We start from the raw sequence: 19,112 nt of genomic DNA on the forward strand, positions 1-19,112 counted from the left end.
TTTAAGAGTGTGCTCCTAATGTCAGCTCGTTACCTGTATAAAAGACACCTGGGAGCCAGAAATCTTTCTGATTGAGAGGAGGTCAAATACTCATTTCCCTCATTAAAATGCAAATCAATGTATAACATTTTTGACATGCGTTTTTCTGGATTTTGTTGTTGTTATTCTGTCTCTCACTGTTCAAATAAACCTACCATTAAAATAATAGACTGATCATTTCTTTGTCAGTGGGCAAACGTACAAAATCAGCAGGGGATCAAATACTTTTTTCCCTCACTGTAAGGCAGCTGCTCTACGGTGTTGCTGAGAAGGAATGAGATGGTATGTAAGGAACGTGACTGAGGTGTAAGAGGGCTGATATGAGGGGCTGTGCTTGGACTGTCAATCAAAGCACCATTACATAATTCTGCCTCCAATTACTGCCATTTGTCTCACTAGATCAGCTTAAACTCCGTCCCCCACCCTCTAGTCCCCCCACCTTATTAATCCCCCTGGGATCTTGGGGGAACCATATGCTTGCAAGCAAACGAACCCGACCTCCAAAAACAAGCAGGCTGTTCCCATGGGCATGGCCTAATCTAGCCCTCCTGTTGGATAACGGGCTTGAGTCTGGCGGAAATCCTACACTGGGCCGAAAGCTTAATTCATAGGAGCGTTCCTCAGCCACCCTTGAGACCCTTCCTTTTTTGTATTTTATTCCCTTGGACTTCTTGCTATTTCTCCTCTTGGACTCTTAAAGACGCGGCTCCTCTCTGACACTCATCGCGAGAGGTCACCACCCCTCCCCACCCCCTTCCTTGCCTTCCGGTTATTGGCATGAATGGACAAAACGTGTCTCGTGTCATTAAATGTTACGTGGCACACAGCGGTCACTGCAACTGCTCTGTACACTCTGGCGAACCGAGTTCGATGCCTGGCCATGGCAGAGGTCAGCAGCAAGTAGATAACTGAGAAATGTTCCTGAGCCACCCTCAACTTCTCCAAACCGGCACTGAGGAGCCCGTAGTGGTTTTTATCCAGCAGTGGATTGACAAACGTATTTAAAAAAAAAATATTCTCATTTTTTGGGTTTACTAATACAGTTCTGTAGGTTGCCAGCACGAATCGTAGTGGCCTCCATTAATTATATTATTAATGCAATATTCTGCATAGCAAAAATGCTTCCAGTAGATCTAAGGTTACTTTTTTTTCTTCCAAAAAACTAAGAGTGTGTAATAATGCGCACGTTGTTATTTTAACATTAGTATAGATTAGAGATAACTTAATAAGGACGTTACCTGCATTCAGTGCTTTGTATCATCAAGACTTGGAATGCGTCCAGCAAGGCCGTAATTATAATACTGGTAGGAAACGTAGTGGACTGGAAGCCCAACCGGGATTAATTCACAGGAGGCAGGGGATAAATTGTGTATGTCTGTGGATGTCTGTCCACGTGTATCTGGACACCCGGATAAAATGGGAGGGGTGGGGCTGGGTGGAGAGGGGAGGGTGAGGAGGGGCTGGGGAGGGTGGGGAGGGTGGGGAGGGGCTGGGTAGGGAGGGTGGGGCGGGGCTGGGTGGGGAGGGTGGGGCTGGGTGGGGGGTGGGAGGGGTGGGGCTAGGTGGGGAGGGGCTGGTCACCCCGTGGTGCCCTTATAAAACTCAACGTTTAACCTACTCACGCCGGCTTGTGCCCGCCCTCACAGTCGGGCATATTTGCGGAATACACCACACCGCTGTTGACCCTGGCCATTGACCGAGCAACCCAACGTTCCTACCAGCTCCCTCCGCAGGAATGTGTTATAAATTGGGGGGGGGGGGGGACATATCTCCCCTCCCAATATTCAAATATATACTCAAAATGTCCCCCCCAATGTATTATTATAAAAAAATATTTTATAAATAATTCCTATGCTATGACAGGCAACCACGCACCACCATCTAATATTATAATTAATGTAATCATAATCATAACTAAACTTAACAAATTGCCATTATTATTACTACTACCGGTTCTAATATTACGGTGTACTGCAGTTCTGCGTGTGGTTTGTCAAAGTGGTGTTGCCGTACCCCAGCAGAAGCCGTTGCTCGACTGCTGTGAGTAGGTACAATCAATGTCAAACACTGTACTGTCTCTCCATTTCATTACTTTCAAACGTATTAAAAAGTGGAAAACTAGAATGTAATGAGTGTTACGTCGGCTGTATCACTGTCGAGTGGAAACAAACGTTTTTGGTTAAAACGGGCCGATTTGCGATTGCTAATCAATCAACCATCACTAACGTTAGCTATCATAGCTAAGTAAGTTACTTGGAAAGTTAACTAGCCACACATTCACCCAGCGACCAACAGTGGCGCTCACGGGCGTATTTAACTAACGTTAATGTCTTTATTACGTTATATTTGTCAGAAAGCCCACGTGATGTTTGAGTAAAGTGTTGCTTTTATCAAAGTGCAAGCAGTTTTATTCCAGTCAGCTTTCATTCACAGTGAGTGTCATCATGAGCAAGAAGAAGGGTGACAGTGACATTCGTCAGGTTTTTTGGCAGCCTCAGAAAAGAAGAAAAGTAAGTTGAGAGCAGTGAGAAAATGAGTATACAGATGAGTCAATGTTTCTTGATATAATAAGAATATTTGCCATTCAGATCAGAAATGTCCATAATGAACGCTTTTAAGTTGTGGATTCACTGTTCAACACACTGGTGGGCTAAAGTCGTGAACTATTTGTATTTTGTCAACGTGACGCTATTTTGCTGATTGGCCGTGTCGGGTGGTGGAGGGTTATGACACATTTATAAATAACGCGATCTAACCCAAAAACGTTTATTATTCATAATATTGGTCGCGAAAGCCTACGTGTTAGATCAGAAATGGTTTTTAATCGATTCCTGAACAGCATGGCAAGAAACACCACTTGTTTACTGATACTATTTCTTTCATGTTCACTCTGGTGCATTCAGAGTAAAGAGAGAGAGGAAGAGAGAGCATGAGGATGCAGACAGGGCAGGGAGAGCAGGTGACATTGAGGTGAGTGAGAAAAGGAGCAAATATTGATGGTTAAGACCGAATAATGAGATCACAACAGTCTAATCCTAATGTTAATTTAAGCTGAGACATTCCTTTATACATGGCTTCTCATGCGTATTTCAGGTAATACAATCAAGCAGGGAGAGTGAGTTTGAGACAATGACAGACAGAGAGCAGACAGGCAAGCGAAGATGAAGGTGCAGGAGAGGGAGTGGAGGAGCTTGGACCTCGCCCAAATCAGCCAAATGTTAATGTCAAACCTAGTCAAACCCTATCAAATAAGACACTCTCAGGATGAATGGTTTAAAGATTATACTTAGCTCCATTACAGCCCCTCCTTAAAGGGGGTCTTCTGTTTCTATTGTGCTAAATACTTTGCAACACAAATGTCTAAGCTTGCGTCAAAAGCATATTCAGCTTTGTCAATACTGGCTTTCAAAATTGGAAAAAGGCACTGGATAAATTTAGTGCGCATGAAGACAGCCCGTGTCACAAATTAGTTTTACTGACTCGGATTTATGAGCCACAATCTGTTAATGTGCAACTTTCACGTGAGCTTGACAAACAGCAGCAACAAGCGAAGAGAAATCGTATGAAGATTGTTGGGGGTGTGAAGTACTTGGCATGGCAAGGTCTGGCTTTTCGAGGCATTGATAAGGAGAGTGGGAACTTCAGCCAGCTTCTAAAGTACAAGGCAGAGGGCAATGCAGAGCTGACCACCTGGCTGAAAGGTCACTTTGATTTGACATGTCCCCAAATGCAAAACGAAATTTGAAGCTGGTGGGAAATACAATCGTCAAATAAATTGTGTCGGAAATAACATCAATGCCAGTGGTTCAGTTCGCACTTATCATTGATGGCACTCAGGATATCTCAGGAGTTGAGCAGGAATCAATATGTTTGAGCTTTGTAGATGCAGATCTACAACCAAAGGAAGAATTCTTGGAACTCTACAAAGTGTCATCAATGACAGAGCAAAATATAGCCAAGATGGCATGTGATGTGATGATGCGTCTGGGCCTTCCTCTGTCCCAATGTCGAGGACAAACCTATGATGGTGCCGCAAATATGGCTGCACGATTGCAGGGGGTGCAAGCCATTTTAAGGAAGAACAACCACTGGCTATGTATTGTCACTGTGGTCCACACTGCGTGAACTTAGTTACACAGGCTGCCTGTGTAGCCTCTCCGCTAGTAAGATTATTATAATCAATGAGTCCGGTGCATGAATTGGGGGGCTTCTTTAATCAATCTGGCAAGTTCAAGGTGATTTTCCAGGAAATCGCAAAATCAGAGCATGGTTTCACCTCGTTGAAACCTCTCTGTCCCACCAGGTGGACTGTTCGCACCCCTGACATCTGCTCAGTTCTCAGCCAGTATAAGTCAGTGCTCACAGCCCTTGAAGAAATGGCATCATGCAGCTCATGTGACACTTCAACTAAGGCCAATGGTCTTCATGGAGCATTTCTAAAAGGGAACACTGCTCAGCCTTGTAATGGCTGAAGACCTGATGGGGGATTTGGAGTGCCTGAACACCTCCCTGCAGCTTAGGAAACAGACTGTTTCAGGCATGTTGGAGGCTGTGGACCATGTCAAAACAAGCATGCAGGACAAGCGAAGGGAGGAGCACTTTGATGTCTTGTTCGCAAAAGCAACTGCTATGGCAACAAAGTTGGACCTACAACCTATTCAGATGCCTCGTATCCGCAAACCTACAAAGCGTTACACCGGTCAGGCTGCAGCCCATATCCATCCGGATGCTCAGTCTTTGTACAGAGCCCAATTCTACAACGCCTTGGACACAGTGAATACTAAATTCATAGAGAGGTTTGATCAAGCTGGATTCCACAAGCTGCAGCAGCTTGAAAATGTGCTGCTACGCGGAGACATGGACAAGATGGTAGACTAGTATCCTGAATTGAATTCAAGACTACTGCAGGTGCAGCTGCCCATATTTGGGGCTAATTACACATATCAAATGAGCTCAGATGTTGATCGCATTATTATGGAAACGGTGCCAGAAGTGAGAGGTCTCTTCAGTCAGGTGGAATCTTTAGTAAGGCTTCTTCTGGTCGTCCCTGCCTCCTCTGTAGAGGCTGAGAGGAGTTTTAGTGCCCTGAGGAGGCTTAAGACATGGCTTAGATCTTCGACGAGTCAAACAGGGATGAATAATGTGGCCATGTGTCACGTGCACCAGGAGAAACTGGACAGACTGGACCTTGAAGGAATATGCCAGTCTTTTACCGGTGTCAATGATAAGCGCAAAAAGGCCTTTGGATCATTTGCTTGAAGAATGGCAAGTCAAAACACTTGTCATTGCCTGGAGAGAAGATGAGAGGATAGGAGAAGAGAGCAGAGGAAAGGAGCAGAAATGACTGCAGAGGAGGGGAGAGGAAAAACGATGACTGGAGAAGAGAGGAGAATATCGGACCAGAGGAGAGGAGGAGAGAGGAGAGGAGAGCAAAGCAAACGCCCCTGCTGCCCACCCAAGTTTACTTGTAAATATGTAAATAAAAACAACAATTTTCTAAACCTTTTCCACAATATCTGGACTTGTCTTCATATAACAATGCATAAATTTATGTTAATATGATTGTGGTTATGGTTGTACTTTATTTCAGTTTCATGTATTTGGTATAGGCCTGTGAGCCATGCGGCGCTTGACTCGGGTAAAAACATAGAACATCTTAAAGTGACTACGCGAATTAATCCCTAATATCTGCCATTGCATACAATGAAACAAGAAAAAGTAAAAAAAAGAAAAAACAGAGCAATGTAATACAATATACACGATTAGACATTATTGTAAAAAATAACAAATAAAGTCCAACCCATGTAATCGTGCATTTTTTATATATATTTTAGGCAGGAAATTCGTTTTCAAATTTAGATATTTCTCTTGGGGGGGGGGGCAGACCCCCTGGAAGATTTGGTCTCCCCCAATGTTGACGCCAAGGCTATGGCCTTGGCGTACAGTAATACTGTATTTCCTTTTTTTTTTGGCCCTTAGCAGGTACGTGTCTGTCCGAATAAACACTTTATTTCCATTTGTGGGTAGGTGGATGAAGCTTTTACGTTTTGGACAGTCTTCTGCCCCTCAACAGCAACCTCCTTCCCTGCATTACTCCGTTTTTACCATTACCATAAGCCGTCATACAGCCTTACTTGAAGCAACCGCAATGATAACTTTTTACGCATCCAAATCTTCCCCATTCATTCACTCACATGGCACACTTGACATGCATTGGACAGGGAGGAGAATGTTACAAATAAAGGCCTCTGATCACCCATTCTGTTACAAGATGGGTTACACGTAGTAGGATTAAGGTCATTAATGCCTCCCACTCCTAAGCCTACCGGCTAATTCAGTACAATAATATATTTTTTCCTCGTGTTGTCTGCTGTCGGTTAGAGGCCGCAAAAGGCTTAGGAACGCATTCACGCGGTCTCCCGAACGTTGAAAACGTTGGTAGATTGTTCATCCAACATTGCTCCTGTCGATCTGATAGCGGAGCAAAAAGACGCGGCAGTATATCAACCAGTGTATTGACTCACAGTGGGGTAAAGAGTGGGTGCCAAAGTCTCCTGTAGAAAGGAATTGCACGTCATGGGAGAAATCTCTTGATTAAAAAAAAGTCTGTTTCCACAGTTATTTAATGCTAAGCTCCAGTTGCATTGAGTGTCGGAATTTGGAGTAAACTCGCTTCAAGTACGGTACCGCAACTGAGATTGACAATGAAAAGTAAAGTTAGGTAACAAAGGGATTGGTCTCGAGTGGGCAATTTGTCATGGAACAGAAAACCAAGCTGATTGTTAGGCGTTGTTGAAAAAGTTAATTAATCGGAACTTGGATTTCGTAGCGGCACGTATGCAGCGTGTACACTTGAAGTAGCAAGTGGATTTGACCTTTGACCACGGACCACTTCGCTTGATAATGCATTCCCTCAGTACAGCCATTTTGGGATTATTCAGTGTGACGAGTAATTCATTTTAAGACTAGATGTTTGCAATTTGCATGTACGTCAGAGAGGGGGAAACATGGTAATAACGGGTTATTTGACCGGTATTATTTCGCACTTGACGATGCGATCTGCTTCGTCTGCAACAGAACGGGTGCCACGTTTTTCGCCACTGGACGCTCGCGCTGGAACGCGCCGACAAGGGCGGTTGGGGTTGTGCTCACAGAGTAATCTTTTGTTCGCATCCCAAAGGAAAATTAACCTTTCGCGAACAGCGCCTCGGGCTCGCGCTGGCAATTGTGCCTCCGGCGCTCCGCGACAAGTTCCGTTTTGGCAAGCTGGCTCGGGCAAGGGTTAGGGGGGGGGGCAAGGAGAGAGCGGGTCGCACAGGCGCGGTTTGTGAACCTCTGGCGCAGATGCGCGCACCGCGCACGATTTCTTTCAGACGGCGCTGCCAGCAACAAGCTTGGTTTGTAGTATCGCACACGTCTGTGCGGGTCTAAAAAAAGACCAGCGGTTGCGGCTGTCCGGGGAGTGTTTACCGTGTAGGCTGCTGGGATTGCTCCGTGCGTCGAATGAACACACGCATGCAGGCCGGTCATCCAAGCGAGGCAATCAAAGCACCTTGAGCGTTGATTACAATCGAGATCTCTGCTGTATGTATAGATTTTTTTTTGTCCATTCATTTCGCTCAACGCGTTCTCTGTGTTTGTGTAACGACAAACGAAAAATAATGTCGCACTGTTCTCATATAATTACGTTTATTATCACGATATCACACGGTGGTATCCACTGCGGCGTGGCATATTTAATTCAAGCCTCTGACATGTGGCACGCGAGCCACCCTTGAGGCCGTCTGTAACGCGTTCTACAGTCGGCAAATAATGCTGTACGAAGCAAGGAAATGGAATTAAAGTACATTCACACCGACAGCATCGGGTGCCTATGTGATACGCTCCCTGCAGGGACACCGGGTGTAGCTTCACGAGACATTAACACACGGGCAAAGTGGAAGACAATAACAAGCATTCTGCGCCTCCGTCCAACGTCATTTGTGCCATCTCTTTCCATCGCTCGTTCCCTAGGCAAACCGCTTTGGTCGCCACGGCAACGCTAATGGTATGCTATCTCGTTATTTTGCTTAATTAAATACTTTTTAATTAAGCAGTGCGGATAATTGGATCTGAATAGCCACTGTTTGGCGCTCGTGGATAAGATACCCCCACTTTTGGGAAGAAAAAAAAAAGGAAAGCCCGCTAAGGCAGGCACATTCAATTACCTCGCTGTATGAGGGAATTGTTCTAATTATTACCGGTTCATCAGCAGCACAAAGGCTTTCCTCGTAGCTGGCCGCATTCATTTTAGTCGCCCATCATAATCCCGCCGCCGCCGCCGTTCAAATGTGCCAATTGTGCGGCCCCTGCTTTCAAGCTAGTACCCCTTTCGTGCGTTCACTCTCCGATGCTCCCTCACCGTCTCGCCCACGTTACTTTCTTTTGACCATCCATCGCGACGCGAAAGGGGCGAGCGTCGCTTTGAGTCATCCGCTGTTCTTCGCGCTGCCATTCATCAACAACGACGGCCAAGTGGCCAACTTGGCTTCGCGAGTGTTCAACCACGCGCAGTGTCTCTCCGAGCAGTGGAAAACCAAAAGGCACAGCGAACGGAGGAGAACCTCCCTGGATGCTGCTGAATTTGCCTGTTTCTTTGTCAAAGCAGCACCACGCAGCGAGTGTAATTAATGCATTTTTAACTGATAAATAATGCAGCGCTCAATTATAAAGGACGTACTGTAATATTCATATTTTTGATGGTAATTCGAAATTCATCGCGATTCACGTTGCTCTGATGCACAACGTGCCACCGACAAACCTTTGTAAAAACGCGCGTGTTGGAAGTGGTGAAAATATCTAAAAATGCAGTCCATTACTCACACACAACAAGGCTGTGAAATCATAGCATTGTAACTGCTGTGTTTCCCATTCCACGATATTTGCTTGGGTTGAGTTGCATCCCCCCCCACCCACCCACCCACTCCTTGTCCAGAACTAAACTGCCACAGGACAATAATGAATGTATTACGACACTAAAAAACACAGGATTCTGCATTTGTATGTAAATACATAAATAAACTTCGTCATCATTGAAGCGCCTTATTAAATACATTCAACTTGCATATAAATACAACAGTAGAAAAGAATTGCGCGTGAGCAAATTATTACTAGACACAGCAAACGAACGAGACAGCCCAAAAAAATATACACCACAAAGCCAGAAAGCAACAACGCAAACGCAGACAACGAACTAAAAAACCTTACCGGCAAAATACTCTCTCAGACGAAGAACGCATCGCGGTTCGGCAAAAGGTGCGGTAAATTCCCCGTTCTCTGCAGCTCCGCCGGCATCTATCGGCTCTGTGCTCATAATTACGAGCGGCTTAAGGGGGCGAGGAAGCGCTACCGGGGGGGGGGAGAGAGAGAGAGAGAGAGGAGCGGTCGAGGGAGAGAGAGAGGGAGGGAGAGAGAGAGAGAGAGGCAAGGGAGAGCGAGGGAGAGAGCGAGAGTGTTGTCTTGAGCGTTGGCTGCCCTCTCCTCCCCTTGTCTCTCAGTGACACGGGCTGCCTGCTGCTCCACCGCTAACAAGGCGCTTTGACGCTCGAACCCTATAAGCCTTGCCGTCGCGTACCCACCATTGATAATTGGCAATAGGGAAATACCGTGGGTTGTTTTTTTTTTGTTAAATCCTATCCTGCAGCATGAGTAGAGCCGAGGTCGCTATTTGTAGCATTTATTACACGGTGTTTTCGGTTATTTTCCTCCCCCCCCCCTTTTTTTTTTGCTGTGCGTCCGCGTCGCCAATGTGTGCCCTCCGCACCGAGCGACGCATTATCGGACAAGCTGTGCGTGTGGTGTGCCCGTCACATTTGTTTGGGGGGGGGGGGTCGAGGGGGTGTGAGGGGGGGGGTGCTGGTCATATTTTTGTTGTGTTTTTATTTATTTATCTTAACCGCCACCATGCAGTTGACAAGCGTCGTGAATATTTTTATTTTTTTGGACATTGCCGTGCGCGGCTTGGAAGCATTTCTCCCGCTCCAGAGTGAAATAATATCAAACGTCGTCTTCGAAGCAGTTTTCTTGAAGAATTAAGAGCCTCGAACTTAAGTCGCTCTTCTTGCCTCAGCTTTATCCCATTAGTCCCTTGAACGCTTCGCTGTTGTATGCTGTACTGTGTTACAAAACTATTATCGCTATGAATAAACACAATTCGAACTTTTAGTACAGTGAGACATTTCAATGAAAAAATATTTTCCATAAGGTATTAAGATGACTAAGCAACAATGATAAAATATTTATTCATGGACCTTAGAAAGGTTATCCCTCTATTCTATGACCAACCATTTGCTATAGGAAATTACGATAATAATTACGATACGTTTACATATATGATTATAATAATTCCACTATGGATTTTTGGTAACCAAAGGCACTTGCATCATGCAAGATTAAAAGCAATTAATTTAATTTTTGCTTGTGCAGATATGACTGAGCAAGGAAATGTTTGCCTCTTCACAAAGAAACATGCTCTAATCGTCTATTTTGCGCATCAGAAACTGTAGTGGTTCTGGCATCTGAATATACAGAAGATTATAAATATATGATTTACGTGATAATTTTAAAGAACAACCTATTGTTTTTCTGTATGGTACCATTAAATGTAAAAAAAAAATATTTTTTATACATATAGATTTTTGCGCTCATGAATAAATGCATTACTTGCTTAGCTCTCAATATTTAATTCGACCCCTAATGACTTGGCACTTAATAAACTGACAGATTCGACGAAGAATCAACCACCATTCAACGCAGTGATATAAAGATAAAAAGTTAAATAAAACCACGCAGTAGAGTCTATTCGAATTTTTGGTTTCCAAAATGTGCAGCTTTGACAAGTCCCACATGTTCCTGCATAGATTATCGAAGCCAGCTCCTATTAGATAGATAAGCTATAAGTAAGCCCGATTGTCTGTTAATTGGTGGTAAGACAGGTAGTAATTCTTATTTTCCCAGACTATTGCTCTTGCAGTGACATTGCAGCGTCTAAGTCTTTGCGAGTTACCATGGCGGAACGCTAACATCTGATGGTAATGTGAAGTTGTGCGAATAATTTTAAGTGCATTAAATGTCCACCAATTGTATCAGTCGTAGAAAGCGAATCTTATTCATCCAAATGCTGTATATTTTTGTTAAATGCCACATTTTATCTGATACTGTGAGCGTGCATTGTAAGTTTACTTGAATATGTATAATTGCATATGAATACGTGTAAACTATCGCGTAAGTCATATTCTTAGCTCTTTCGGTAAAGTCACGTGACTTTAACGAAAGAGCTAAGAATATGAATTACTGCAGTCACGAAAGCTTTAAATCACAATTTATCGCGTAAGTATTTCAGGGTCATTGTTTCTATATCAAACTCTCAGCATTAAATGTAAAAGAGCTTGATTTATATTTTTTTAAAAATAGCTTTTCCACAGCAGAAAGATTGCTGCACCATTTACAGTGTCAGTGCCCAAACTTGAGTGACGGGAGCAGAGCGCATGAGTTTTCCACTGTGTGGTGACTCACACGTGGGCACTCAGAGGAAACCTTTCCAACATCACATTCTCCATATGAAAAATGAATTCGACACTTAGGTCTACACGTGAACTTGATACTCTAATCTCCGAGTATTCCCAAATAAAGTACGAAACCAAAATCATCGACTCATTGAATGTAATGTTTACAATGAGTGTGGACCTTTGCGTGGTGATTTATTTACTTATTTACCCGTTTGACATCGATGTTTGCCATTGAGACCGTTAAAATTGTTGCACAGAAGAATCTATCCAGACTGACCATGAATATTTCATTTGCCTTCAAGCGTAGATTTTAGATCTGCTGGCTTCAATATCATGATACGAACATTTAAATAACCAGCTCAATCTTTTGTTTTAAGCGTGTGATGCATAGGCTTTGATATCCATTATAAAAAAAACAATCGAGCAATCAACTTAAGGTCTGCATACATCGCATCATGCAAATCACCACACATTCTGCATGAAAACGTTGCCACGTCATATCACAGGTGATCTACTGCTTCTACATTTAATCATTTGCATGGTAATTCCCTTTGTAGATGTATCGTTTTCATATTTTAAGCTGGGAATAAAATCTTGTTTTGTTATCCACCTGAAAAATGGGGTTATAAGATAGATGAATGCCCCCTGAATTTCATAGTGAATGAAAAACATGACCAATGTGTCCCCTTTTGGAACTGTCCCTTGCTTTTTGTACACATGAGGGTTTTAGCTAATCGATTCCCAACTTGGAAGTAGAATTTATTATGGCTTAGTATGTTTGACTGTCAGCTCAGAAAATGGAGAAACTACCGAAGGAATTAAATATTCCCTGAAACATTATCTTTTTTGTAGAAAAATGGGGGTATCCATTTGCCATAAAACAAATTGTTAACCTCTGCAATGTAAAACAGCAAATTGTAGACCCAGAGAAGCATTCAAAACTATAATATATATCCTGGAGACCTTGAGCGAACTGGACTGTCACACTTCAAACACCCAGGGGGAAAAGGCAACAAAACTTAATTATTGACCAACCAATAGATATATATATGCTGGACTCAGTTTTAGCTACTGCAAAAGGTTTATGTGAATTGAAATACAAATTATGATTATACAAAGATGTGCACTAAAATATTTTAACTCCAGATTGATATTTTCCAGCTATTAGTTTTTTTTTTATCCACCAGAGTATACTTTGAACTTAATGAACCTGTATAGGGCCAGCATTAGCCAGTGGGATGCAAATTATTGTGTGTCCCACTCCATTCTCAGCTCTTGTCACTGTAACGCTGTGTGAAATAGCTCTGATAGGTCAGCACAAGTAAACTGCTACATCTGCAAATCGCAGTCCTGTAATTCTATATTTTCTCCAACTGAAAACGTGAACTAATGAGCATCTACAAACCCACAATCAGGTGCTTCATAAACAACAACAAAATAGGTCATGGGAAGGATAAACAAATAAAAAAACTAATGGACTATACATAAATATGTCATGTTTGCACAGCCTGGGAATATGTGCCACAGTCGCTCTTATCTATATCTCATGATATATCAATCCCAATGATTATACATAAGTTAACATTTCAAATATGACAAAACGAGTAATACCACAACCTCGTATAATTAACTAAAAAGCATACCACTCGAAATGTTAATATATTTTCCATATCTGCATGGTTGATAGCATCATTTCGTTTGTTTGTTTGTTTGCTTTATTATTTTAAAATATGAGATGGCGGGAAAGATTGGACAATTCCATTTCGCGGCACCCCAACACATTGGACATTGGTGTGGACAGCGTAATACTTAGTGTTGTCATGAACATTGTTATGACCTAGGACACAGGGAGAGAGGTGCACGGGTAGCGTTTTTCCAGGTGCAGACAGGATGTACACTTAAAGACCCATGCTTGCTTAAGAAAGGATCTATAATCAAGAGGGACAGGAGAGAGACAGAGGTTTGAGAGGTTATTTTTCTTAGATTGAACCAATTGCACTGGCAGTAAAGGATTTATGCTTTTATTGCAACCATAACAAACGGAATCATCCTTTTCCTTAAGGTTTTTTATTACATCAGTGGATCAATTCATGTTGTCTGCAAATCAATTGCCGGTTTCACAAATTGTGGCTTCACATTGCATATACGTAAATTATTATATACAAGTTATGACCCGTGTAGCACGTTTAATATCATCTTTCATTTAACTTTAATTCCCCTGTGGGTTAGGTGGGTTGGGTGGGCTGGGTGGGCTGGACTGGGTGGGTTTGGCTGGGTGAGTGGGGTGGGGTGGGGTAGGGTAGGTTGGGTTGGGTTGGGTGGGTGCGTTGGGTGGGTTGGGCTGGGTGATTGGGTTGGGTGCGTTGGTTGAGTGGGTTGGGTTGGGTGGGTTGGGTTGGGTAGGTTGGGTTGGGTTGGGTAGGTTGGGTTGGGTGGGTTGGGTGGGTTGGGTGGGTTGGGTGAGTTGGGTTGGATTGGGCTGGGTCGGTGGGTGGGTTGGGTGGGTTGGGTGGGTTGGGTGGGTTGGGCTGGGTTGGGTGGGTTGGGCTGGGTTGGGCTGGGTGGGTTGGGTTGGGTGGGTGGGTTGAGTGGTTGGGTTGGTGGGTTGGGTTGGGTTGGGTAGGTTGGGTTGGGTTGGGTGGGTTGTGTTGATGGGTTGGGTTGGGCTGGGTGGGTGCGTTGGGTGCATTGGGTGGGTTGGGCTGGGTGGTTGGGTTGTGTTGGTGGGTTGGGTTGGGTGGGTTGGTGGGTGGGTTGTGTGGGTTGGGCTGGGTTGGGCTGGGTGGGTTGGGGTGGGTGGGTTGGTTGAGTGGTTGGGTTGGGTTGGGTTGGTGGGTTGGGTTGGGTAGGTTGGGTTGGGTTGGGTGGGTTGTGTTGGTGGGTTGGGTTGGGCTGGGTGGGTGCGTTGGGTGCGTTGGGTGCATTGGGTGGGTTGGGCTGGGTGGGTTGGGCTGGGTGGTTGGGTTGTGTTGGTGGGTTGGGTTGGGTGGGTTGGTGGGTGGGTTGTGTGGGTTGGGCTGGGTTGGGATGGGTGGGTTGGGTGGGTTGGGTGGGTTGGGTTGGTGGGTTGGGTGGGTGGGTTGGGTGGGTTGGGCTGGGTTGTGTGGGTTGGGCTGGATTGGGCTGGGTGGGTTGGGTGGGTTGGGTGGGTTGGGTGGGTTGGGTTGGGTGGGTTGGGTGGGTTGGGTTGAGTGGTTTGGCTGGCTTGGGTGGGTGGGTTGGGTTGGGTTGGTTGGTTGGGCTGGGTGGGTTTGGTGGATTGGGTTGGGTGGGTTGGGTTGAGTGGTTTGGGTGGCTTGGGTGGGTGGGTTGGGTGGGTGGGTTGGGTGGGTTGGGCTGGGTTGGGAGGGTGGATTGTGCTGGGTGGGTTGGGCTGGGTGGCTTGGGTGGCTTGGGTGGGTGGATTGGGTGGGTGGATTGGGTGGGTGGATTGGGTGGGTGGGTGGATTGGGTGGGTGGGTGGTTTGGCGACTGCAGATATTTCATTGGACCAAGGTATTAATGTTAAATTTTGATTTAAAGCTTTCGTGACTGCAGGGATTCATATTATTGGTTCTTTCGGTAAAGTCATGTAGAAGGGAAACAATAAAAATATAAAACAATAAAATACTCACGACGTTTCGACTGCAACACAAGCATTCATCATCAGGTGTGAAAACCACAGCAAGAAAATTTGAATTTTTTCAAATTTGAAATTTTTCAAATTTTCTTGCTGTGGTTTTCACACCTGATGGTGATTGCTTGTGTTGCTGTCGAAACGTCGTGAGAATTTTATTGTTTTATATTTTTATTTTTTATTATTTTATTGTTTCCCTTCTACGTGACTTTACCGAAAGAACCAAGAATATGTATTAATGTTAATCATGTAAACCTTTTAATACACAGCAAACCGACCATCAAGCCTACTTTATTTTTTACATCTGCAACTCAGAACCACCGTGTATCTTGGCCAGTCTGTAACAAATAATAGCAAGGCTATGTACAAGATACTCGAAAACCTAGTCGGGGGAAAAACACGATTTTAATTTAATAAAAAGCTATTTTAATTTTACCAGGTAAGGCCCACTGAGCTATATGGCTATATTTTAGAAGCGACCTGGCCACAAATGATAGCTCAACGAAGTGGTTTATCATGTGGAAATGTATAGCAGCCAAATACTCTAAACGCATGTTACTAAATGTGTGTGGGGGGGGCGGGGGGGGAGAAACCGGAGGACCCGGAGAAAATTCCACGTGACCACGAGGAAAACACGCAAACTCCAAATATACAGGCGTCAGGGTCGTGATCGAACCCACGACCTCCTGTATATGAGGCGAGGCAGTTAACATCTCGCCACCGTGGCACCCCAAATATATATGATAGTTCCACTAATCACCCCAAGGCCTGAATCAAATATTTCCAGAGTTCACTCTGAGGTAAAGCAATAGCCATCAGCATAACCTTACCAGTATGATTTAATGTCATGGGGTTTTTTATTTCAAGAGTAATTCACTACTTGGGAATACAGTGAACCACAATACTTACCAATCCCCATGTTGCTTTTGTATTTCAGAGGACAATTATTGTTCTTAAAACTGTCAACAGTTTTATAAACAGTATCTGTAACCCAGCTTGAAGTAGCTATGTAATTTATTTGGATTTCGAATTTTTTGTATTTGTTACATAAATGCAACAATTACCATTTTATATCACGGTACTTTCCTTTTTGTTGCAAAAAAAACCTCACTGTGCATCGATACACATTGTTAGGATGGTCCTAATATGCCATTCATTTCGTTCTTCATATCACATTTTACGTGTCAGAGGAAAAATAATTCGGAGAGAATAGAATCCAAATGATACACTTTAGTTCAACAACCCACCGTTTGCATTGCTTCGCAAAGCCACCTAGGCAAATACACAAATTTCACACTCCTCACAATTTATTGAATCGGGGTCATGATTCAGTTCAAGAGTACTTTTTATATCGTGGTACATGTAGGGCCTCTTGGCTGCAGTGTTTATGTCAGCCAATTACGTACAATATATAGAAGCCAAAAAATATCGATTCTAGTGCCCACAATGCAATGTATCATGATAATAGTAATACATTTTCTTTTCAAAATTTGTATTTATTTGATTCGGAATATCATTCGATTTGTACTAATAATGTCAAGTGAAGAGATGAGGTATCGGTGTGGAGCTCTTACATAGCAATGCATCACCACCCCATGTTATAAAATAGCCTGTGGAAAGTGATATTATAGAACTAATTTTGAGATCCCTTTAAGTAGCCCAGTTCATTTTTACCCTGCTGTAGAGATGTCCATGTGATGGTGACATTTAAATATAAAAATGTCAGAACTTGAATTTAGCCTCATTAAGTGAAAACCTACATTTATGAGTTATTGATTCACCTGGCTGAGACCATCAATTCACTGCATGTGAGAATGAGTTGCTTACAAGACTCGAATCCAGCATCTTGACTGTTGTGCCTCAAGCGTGCCTAGCCTTGATCCACTTGGTTACCTCAAGAAACGAACCTAACTAATGAATTGATGCATCGTTACTGTACATGTGTGAAGGCTCCCTCTGTCTCCCTGGGGGTGGGTGTAACACACTCATAATCTCAGCACAATCTACACAATCTACCCCTCACCCCTTTTCACTAGTGTACAGATCAATGGTTTACGAATGAATAGCATCTCATCCGGCAGCTCATAATCATAATGTTAAAAACACATTGAGGGTGCAATTGCTTTAAAGAGAAAATAAAATTTTATTTCACAACAACAAAAAACTGTGATCCTGGAAAAGTTTAAGTCGTTCAATGAAAAGTTACATAAAATGTGGACCTACCACTGTATGGGCTGTCTCCCCAGTGCTGATGTATTACTAACAGTGCCTGGTGTGACATTGATACATGGGAGCATTAATTCCATGTGTTCCTAATGTTAAATAAATAAATAATAAGAACTGAAACCATCAATGTGATTTTTCAAACGGTGGAACACAAAAGCTATATAAGGATCCTAATCTGGCTTCGTAGAAAGGAATATACAATGAGGTTTACACGTTTTTTCCGTAATTTATTTTTCAACATCCAGTGGCTTTAACGTTATTTTTTTTTACTTGCCAATTTCTCAAATTTGTAAGTGTGGTTTCAAAGTTTTTGCATACCAACTTTAATTGGCAGTTATTTCAATCAACTAACAACCCACGCTCACACATTTAACACATTTAATTCAGGCGATCTGTGCGGTTATTTGTCTCTATTTATCTTCAAAGAATATTTTTCATGTATGGTATTAATGTCCAAGTGATGTGGAACAAACGTGGACAAAAAACGCATTTCTGCAGGCATAGTTAGAAGTGAAAATTACAGCGCAGTCCCATGGCGAGTAGTTATGATGATTCTTGTTGATTGCTAATGGTGCTTTCAAATCCCACGTGAAAATATTTTAATTACATCGGGAGGAAAAGCCATGCCAGGAAGGAAAAAAAAACATCTGAAGAAAAGCCTTGGTGAGTGCACGTCTTTCATTTGCTAGATGTATTAATGATGGTCAGAGGGCAACGGAAAAGAGTGGGCATTTGAGGGTATGCATGAAGGAGCGTTTAAGCGCAGAAATGTCCAGATTTTATCAATGTAATTTTAAAAATGTGTGATGTAAGTTTAATATTCAATAAAGCAAAATGTACTCACAAGCAATACCATACAACATTTATATTATTAGTTCTTTCGGTAAAGTCACGTTGAAGGGAAACAACAAAATAATAAAAAATATATAAAACAAAAAAAATTCTCACGACGTTTCGACCATAACACAAACGGTCGTCTTCAGGTGTGTTGGTTTGCATAAATTTATTTTTAAACGGTGCATTTATTTATAAAAAACGTTAGCGCCACGCGCAGCGATTTTGCAGTTTATTTAGGACTAGTCCATCTATATTCTGAAAAGAGGAGGGGGAAGACGATTTTTTTATAATGTATGCTGTCTGAAAGCCACTGTAAGCGTGAACAATCAATTAAGACCTGAAATGGTTTATCAAATCTTTCCAATGATTGCTAAGATAGAATCCATCTATCGGTTGAAATTGTCTCTGTGCTTGTATATGTGGATATGCGCTATCCACATATACAAGCACAGAGACAATTTCAACCGAGAAGATGGATTCTATCTTAGCAATCATTGGAAAGATTTGATAAACCATTTCAGGTCTTAATTGATTGTTCACGCTTCCAGTGGCTTTCAGACAGCATACATTATGCGCTATCCACATATACAAGCACAGAGACAATTTCAACCGAGAAGATGGATTCTATCTTAGCAATCATTGGAAAGATTTGATAAACCATTTCAGGTCTTAATTGATTGTTCACGCTTACAGTGGCTTTCAGACAGCATACATTATAAAAAATTCGTCTCCCCCCTCCTCTTTTCAAAATATAGATGGACTGGTCCTAAATAAACTGCCAAATCGCTGCGCGTGGCGCTAACGGTTTTTATAAATAAATAAATGCACCGTTTAAAAAAAAAATTATG

General features: G+C 43.0%; 1 protein-coding gene across 3 annotated transcripts in view; it reads right to left on the reverse strand.

Annotated features, from left to right (window-relative positions):
* DRD2 (dopamine receptor D2) overlaps positions 1-19,112 on the reverse strand; it is a 68,017-nt gene that overhangs the window by 39,809 nt on the left and 9,096 nt on the right. For 2 of the 3 annotated variants that reach the window (XM_032964547.2, XM_032964548.2), the window contains exon 1: positions 9,286-9,456. The exons of the other annotated variant lie outside the window; for it this stretch is intronic. In XM_032964547.2, coding sequence (XP_032820438.1) covers positions 9,286-9,317 — 32 coding nt within the window. In that variant the 5' untranslated portion in view covers positions 9,318-9,456. Of the gene's footprint in view, positions 1-9,285; positions 9,457-19,112 lie in introns of those variants that run through there. 3 annotated transcript variants of the gene reach the window in all.

This window comes from Petromyzon marinus, chromosome 32 (genome assembly GCF_048934315.1).
Source record: "Petromyzon marinus isolate PM22_M1 ecotype Great Lakes invasive population chromosome 32, UKy_Petmar_22M1.pri1.0, whole genome shotgun sequence".
Lineage (NCBI taxonomy): Eukaryota > Metazoa > Chordata > Hyperoartia > Petromyzontiformes > Petromyzontidae > Petromyzon > Petromyzon marinus.